At 39.5% G+C, this 7,500-nt stretch overlaps 1 protein-coding gene across 2 annotated transcripts in view; it reads left to right on the top strand.

Moving 5' to 3' along the window:
* Nucleotides 1-7,500, top strand: part of LOC125042389 (cell surface glycoprotein 1-like) — a 54,121-nt gene that overhangs the window by 36,995 nt on the left and 9,626 nt on the right. For both annotated transcript variants that reach the window (XM_047637990.1, XM_047637989.1), the window contains 4 exons: nt 135-323; nt 1,212-1,300; nt 1,958-3,445; nt 5,737-6,531. In XM_047637990.1, the coding sequence (XP_047493946.1) occupies nt 135-323; nt 1,212-1,300; nt 1,958-3,445; nt 5,737-6,531 (2,561 nt within the window). The remainder of the gene's footprint in view (nt 1-134; nt 324-1,211; nt 1,301-1,957; nt 3,446-5,736; nt 6,532-7,500) is intronic.

A 7,500-nucleotide genomic window follows, 5' to 3' on the forward strand; every position in this document is an offset into this window, starting at 1 on the left:
CCATTTGTGTTTCCTGTTGTTGTGTTTAAGGCCACAAAGGACAATTAATATTATGCTTTATAACAGATCATTTCAGGCCTTTTCAATGAAGCTTTCTCAGAGACTTAGAAATCACATATTCCTTTTCTTTGCAGATGAGGCAGACGACTATGTAGCAGACTCAAAGGGCAAGATCACGTTAAGCAACAAGTCAAACAGCAGTGGGAGCAGCAATGGCGATGGAGAAGGCAGTGGCATCGTGGCGAAGATCTTCTTCCTGATCCTGCTGGTGTCCCTGTCGCTGGTAGTGGGCCTCATTCTGGTTGAGCTGCGAGGCAAGCAGGGTAGGGCATGCTGTGTTTTGCTTGTGGTAGGAGGAGAAGGAAGAACAGGAGGAGGAGGAGGAAATTCTGAAGGAGGAAGAAAAATAAGGAGAGAGAAGGAATGGGGGATAAGATTGTAGGTGGAGGAGTAGGAGGAGGAGAAGGGGGGGAAAGAGAAAGGAGAAATAATATGGTGGAGAAGGGGAAGAGGATTGCACAGAGAAAGAGGAGGAGGAAGAGGTGGAGGGTGGAGGTGGCAAAGGAGGAGCAGCAGCAGCCTGTGGTTTGTTAAATGTGGAGGAACAGGTCAGTCAGCCACATGAGTTGTGAGTGTCCCAGGTTTCCTCTGGTCTTTACAAGTGATTTTCTACTTGTGATGTATAGACAAGCAAACCCATTTTTTAATGGCAGTTGTAGAGATTTTCCTTACCTTAAAGTCACTTCTTGCCTTGCATTAGTTTACTCACCTTCTACTTATTACTTACATGTTTGTGATCTTTCACTTTGGTTTTCATTATGATGTAGGATTTGGATGTGAAGTTTAGACTAACAGTGTGATTTAACTTTTTTTTAGTGTGCATTGAAAATAACAGACATTGATGGTAACATTGATTTTAGTTGTTTTCGAAAACAGTTGCTGTTATGATATAATCTATCTAACTTTACCCAGAAATTAATTGACTTCTGTCACTCACAAGTAATTAGGTAAGAGACAAAAATTGATACCAAAATTTTCTAGTGATAGTGAACTTATTATTATATTTATTATTATTTTTGAAATATTATTATTGTCATCTTTAATACAGTTTACTAATCAGCATTTCTAGACACATGCATAAAAAAGGGAATTCTGAATATTCTCACATCAATGCAGTTTAGGGACACTAATCAAAGCCTTCCATCCCACAGCTGCCATCAAGGAAGTACCGTCCGCAGTGCCCAAAGCGGCAGAGTTCATAAAAGAAGATGAACCTTTAATACCTGAAGAAAGTGCCTCGGTAAGGATGAACTTTTGGGCCTTGAACGTCTTAAATGTGTGGATGTGGTGTTGGGTGTGGGTTGATCAGAAGGGGGGGGGGGGGTTAGATGGATGAATTGATGAATATTCTTGTTTGTCCTTTGTCTGTGTGTTGTTTATTCATTGTTGTGTAACTCCTAGAAGCAAGAATGAACTCTGTAGTTTTTACAGAAGTACGCATGTAGATTAATATATTATTGTGAAGATAATGTTCACGTAGCATATATCTCTATCTTTCTCTTCTAATAGTGTTCAGTTGTTTTGAATCTTTGCATAAACTTTTTTATGTCTTATTGTGGGTGAGAGTCAAGGGACACAAAAGCAAGAATAAAAGGGAAGCATTTCATAATATTTTATTACATTAAGCTAAGCAATCATGAAAGCATCAGTTACACTATCCATTCCCTGTAAAAAGGATAAGAGAATGGGTAGTACTACTGACTACAAGTAGACCTTACTCATTAAATAGTTATATAAGCTTTTGCTCCTTTTTTCTAATGTGAAAAAACTGCTAATATCTCTTTCAGGAATTCAGAGCATGCACTTGTTGATTATATAAGGAGATTTAAAATTGTAGATTTTAGTTTCTTTATTGATTATATTCATTGTTATCACTTTCATTGCTTGGGTATGACAGATAGATGAGGTCCCTGCCCCTGAAGTGCCACCTGTCCTACAGGATGACCCAGTTGAAGAATATGAGCCAATAGAAGCAACGCCACCTCTCGAGGAATACATTAAAGTTGTAGAAGAGGTTGTCGAGCATGCTGAGGAGGAGCAGCCAGTGGAGCCTTCTCCTGTAGAGGAAGTAGTTCCAGAGGAACCTGCTGCAGAGGATGACAGCTTTTTTGAAGCGCAAGAGAGTGTGCCAGCGGAGGAGATTGAGGTTGTAGAGATTGTTGAAGAAGTTCCTGTTGAAGTTGTGGAAGTTATTGAGGAGGTGATAGAGGTGCCCATAGAGGAAGTGGAAGAACCTGTGGTAGATGATACACCTGCAGAGGAGGTTGAAGAGGCTGCTCCTGTTCAGGAGGAAGCTGAAGAAGTGATAGAAGAAGTTCAGGAAGAACCTGAATCTGCAGAAGTAGTTGAGGAAGAGTCTGCACCAGTAGAAGTAGTTGAAGAAGAACCTGCACCTGTAGAAGTAGCTGAGGAAGAATCTGCATCTGCAGAAGTAGTTGAGGAAGAGTCTGCACCAGCAGAAGTAGCTGAGGAAGAACCTGCACCTGTAGAAGTAGCTGAGGAAGAACCTGCACCTGCAGAAGTAGCTGAGGAGGAACCTGCACCTGCAGAAGTAGCTGAGGAAGAACCTGCACCTGCAGAAGTAGCAGAGGAGGAACCTGCACCTGCAGAAGTAGCTGAGGAGGAACCTGCACCTGCAGAAGTAGCTGAGGAAGAACCTGCACCTGCAGAAGTAGCAGAGGAGGAACCTGCACCTGCAGAAGTAGCTGAGGAAGAACCTGCAGAAGTTTTGGAAGAAGCTGTGCCAGTTGAAGTTGAGGAAGAATATTCCCCAGTGGAAGAGGTACAAGAGGAAGCTGCAACTGTAGAAGTTCAAGAAGCTGTAGTTCCTGAGGAAGATGCTGTACCTGCAGAAGTAGTAGTAGAAGCAGTAGAGGAAGTCAAAGAAGAAGAACCCCAAGAAGTTGTTGAGGAACCTGTTGTTGCCGAAGAAGTGCAAGAATTGGATGCACCCGTAGAAGTGGTGGAAACTGAGGAAACTCTTGCTGCTGCAGAAGATGATGATGATGATGAGGATGATGATGCAGAGGAAGAGGATGGTGATGAGGAAGCAGATGCAGATGATGATGATGATGATGATGAAGAAGAAGGAGAAACTGAAGAAGGAAAGGATGATGAAGATGATGATGATGAGGTGGAGCAAAAAGAGGAAAGAGATGCCAATATGGAATCCTTGACCAGTGCTTACATTCGTGTAGAAACCCTGGCTGAGGAGATTACAAGTATGGACCCAGAGAATGAGATGGTGAACCAGCTGACACCTCACATTGCAGGGGTTCTGCGGGCCATGGAGTCCGGCCACACTGTGGGACTGTACGAGACCCTAGACCACATCCAAGTCATTCTGGAAGATGTCAAAAGGAGGATAGAAGAGGGGGAGCCGGAGGTAAGTTCAGTTTTATTGATGAACCGTTTAGGCAGTTGATGTTGAGAGATGTAGTTAAGAGAAGGAAAGGGAAGTGATGAGCAATTGCAAAAGAATAGAGCAATTTGTAAAGGATTTTAGGTGTTGAAATCTCTCTGGCATTGGGTACTTTGGTGCTAGCTATGAGATGCATGCTAGTGTGAAGTGCAAAGTAATTTGATAACATTTCATTGGTATTTATTCACATAATTTTATTTAACCTTTATTGTATTTTCTAAGATAACTAGAAATATTTCAAATGTCTGTTTATATTATTATTAACTTTTTCTTTCTTGTGGTGAAACTAAGCTCTTTGGTTTCTTTCTTTTTTTCGAGGATCATTTGTTATTTACTTATGATATTTATTTCAAGAGCACTTTAATAGCAGTACTTTAGTATCAGATAATGTGATAAGGATATAGGAAGTACCTTAGAAAATACATGACCATAAGAAAATCCTCTGGCTCAGGCGGTCCTGCTTCCCTGCTGCTTTTTTTCTCTCTCTTCTCCTTCCTTTTTATGTGTTCTTTGATTTGTTATTGTTCCTATAAAGAACATATGGTGTCTGCAAGTATCCATTAATTGGGGAAACTGATTATAGCTGAAACTAAGGTACAGCAATTGCCAGCAGGCCAAAGTAAGATAAGCAGGCAATTCAAAGTTTCTTGGGTTGTCATTTATATTCAGAATGGGTTGCTATTTAGATCTGTCAACCAGGAACCTCATATAATATGATGTGATTTGTGATGGAAATTACAATATTTGTATAAATACAGAAAAAAACATATTTTAGATATACTTGCTTTGAATTATTTCCATTTTTAGGTTTACGGCTTTGTAGTTATAAGATTGCTGGGTTTAGTTTTTCTTTTTTTTTTTATAATCTTTTAGAGTGAACAAGGCTTGCAGAGCCATAGGTTTTTTAATGTCTTGAAAAGTCTTGCTTTAAGGTGAAATTGATAATCTTTTTAAATTTGACATATAGAAGTGCATATTGATATATGTATTGATCCTTGTGTGCTTGCATGTGTATCATGCATATTGCTTGCATGTAGCTATCATGCAAACTATTCTTGTTTATGATTTGAACTCACCATTTTAGAATTGAATGCTTACTAATATTCTTATTATATTTTCCTCATAGGATTAGTTTCCAGTGATTGTTTTTCTAATGTATTAACACTCAGCCTTTATCTTTTAGCATGATTACTCTCCCTTTTGACTCTGATTATCACAGGAAGGTGAGGTTGAAATTGACAGTTTGGTGGTCACTGTACCAGGTCTGTAAGGTGATGATTATAATTAAATGTGAGACATTACTCTGCTGTAATAGAAATTATCTGATTGAGGGATAAGGTTACTTCCTTATTTGGTAACTTGTGGTGTCAGTTCAATTATGAGCTGTATTAGTGTATTAGTGGCTAATGCTAAGGCCATCCTGGGGGACCACCCAGCTTTTTGCAGCTACTGAGAACTGAACTTGATGAGGTATAGAACTTAGTTCAGCCCTTATTCTTTCACTACCACTTGTTGGCGGTTTGTCTGGTACTGAGTTTAACCAGTTGTCGAATTTTCTTTTAAATATTTCCACTATTAAAACTTCAAAAGGTCAATACATTTAATGAGTTGATTTATCTTGAAAGTTCACAAAGATAATTGGCAAACAAACTCTCACAATTTTTTTAGTTACTCATTAATTTATGTGGTGACTACAGTCACAAACCCCCTGCAGTTGCATGTTACCCTTTATATTGCATTTATTACATGAAATACCTATGTATGAAATAATATTGTACATGTAAATGCACATAAACGGAAAGCTTTTAATATTTGTTTAATATAGCATGAGCAAGCTTTAACTATGAAAAGTATTTCATTTTCTGTGATTCTATCATATAGGATTAGTCACTGGTGATGGTGCATGAGTAAGATTAATGTAACAATGGAAGATGATTTTTCTCATAATGTATTTAATTTCCTATGTTTTTATGTGATATCATTTAAAATCCTTACGATTTTTTCACCAAATTTGCTTTCTTTGTTTTGTCTATTAGTGTTTCTGCTTTTTAATGAGATTTTGTGCCGAACTCTTTGTAGCATATTTACAAGATAAACTTTTTTATTCAAATATTTGCATGAATATTTTAAAAGATGACTTCTTTAAAGTTATTAATCTTTGCACAAAGCTTTTTTTGATGTTTTCAATAAAGCAGTGGTAGTAGTTGTATTTATAGGAGACTTGATATTAACGTGTTTGCCCTCTTCTTACCCAGCCTGTCAAGTCCTCCCAGAGTCCCGAACCGGAAGAGGCATCAGAAACTGGGTTAGGGACTGAGCCTGAGCTTGTAGTTACTGAGAGGGAACCTCTTTCTGATGCACCCTCAGTAGCTGCTGAATCAGAACAGCCTCTGACTGTCGAAGACCCTGTGGCTCAGCCTCCCTCTGTCGCAGAGGCTGAGACTCAGCCACAAGGAATGGATGAGCCAGAGCCTGTGCTTGTAGAAACAGAGTCTGTTCCAGTAGCCATTAGTAGTGAGGTTGAAGTAGAAGCTAGTCAGTCTTTAGAGTATGATGTTGTACAGGAAGCTGAGCCAGTTGTGGAAGAGGAGGGGACGCCAGCTGGATCTGAACCCGCAGTACCTGCACCAGCTGAGGAAACACTGCAAGAGAAGGCATCTTATGTGGTGAAGGAGCGAGAGCCCTTATTCCCTGCAAAGGAATCAGAGGGTGTGTCTGAAGAAGTTCTTGCTGATATTGAATCCCAGATCATTCCTGAGGGTGAGGATCCCCTAACAGAAAAGGGAGAGGACAGTGGCATTCCTGCAGTCTCTTCTCCTGAAGAAGAGGGTGCTGGTATTTCCTCTCCTTCTGGAGGAGAAGGGGGGGACCCAGTTCCTGTAGAGGAAGTAATCCCTGACCCCATTCACATTGAACCCCTCCAGGAACCTGAAGCAGAGCAGCAAGAAGAGAAAGAGGCGATACCTCCTTATGAGAAAGCTGACATTACCAGTGATGTTGATAATGATATTCGCGAAGAGCTAGATGCAGCAGAAAAGGAGTTACCTCAGGTGAGCCAAGTTCTTGCAGTTTAGTTAGTATGTAAATCTGTTTCTGTTCTTCAGCTATAAAATTCCTTTTTGATCCTGCCTGATACTTATGAAAACTAAACCATGGTAGCATTCAGCACTGGATATCAGATGCCATGCTTTGCCTTTTTATGTTCCATCTGTTGTGTATATGTCCTCCATGTGACATTGGTCTATTTCTAGATGTTCTTATGTAAATTAGGGATTATGTTCATGTGAAATTGCATTTATTTTTAAGAATGTTCGTTTTAATTGAAGGAGGGATTATTGAACATTTAAGAAATTTAATTTATGATGTAAGTTTTTCTCTTCAAGTAAAAGGCAAAAGAAGAGAAAAAAATTAAAGAATTGAAGTAAAATGGGAAACATTATTTTGCTTTGGCTTTGTATTTGTATGTATGAATTCTGTTTCTGTTGCTTTTTGTGTACTTGTTTCATTCACCATATATTTTGTTTGTAATGCAAACAGTATAAGTGAGGTGTTACTAAAAGAAAATGAAAATAGCACATTTATAAAAAGAATAAGGACAATGATACTAATATGGATGATAATTATTTGTAGGCTATGCGTATGACTAAAACCTTTGACAATTAATGTAAAGGAAGCCTTTGTAAATACAGAACAGTAGTGCCATAGGTGAGCAGTTTTAACCCTTTCATTACCTCAATTTTTATTCTTTTTTCTCACATGTCTTATCCCTCTCCCTTTCTCCCAACTCCCTTCTCTCTGTTTTCCACTCTGTTCTTTATTCTCCTCCATTACTTCATCTTCCTCCCCCTTCCCCTCCCGCTCCCCTTCCTATTTCTTCTTCCCCCCCTTTCTACATCTCTTCTCTTACTCCCTCCTTTTCATCCTCTTCCCCCCTTACCTCCTCCTCCTCCTCCTCCTCCCTTACCTCCTCCTCCTCCTCCTCCTCCCCCCTTACCTCCTCCTCCTCCTCCTCCCCCCTT

Source organism: Penaeus chinensis, chromosome 32 (assembly GCF_019202785.1).
Source record: "Penaeus chinensis breed Huanghai No. 1 chromosome 32, ASM1920278v2, whole genome shotgun sequence".
In the NCBI taxonomy this organism is placed as follows: Eukaryota; Metazoa; Arthropoda; class Malacostraca; order Decapoda; family Penaeidae; genus Penaeus; species Penaeus chinensis.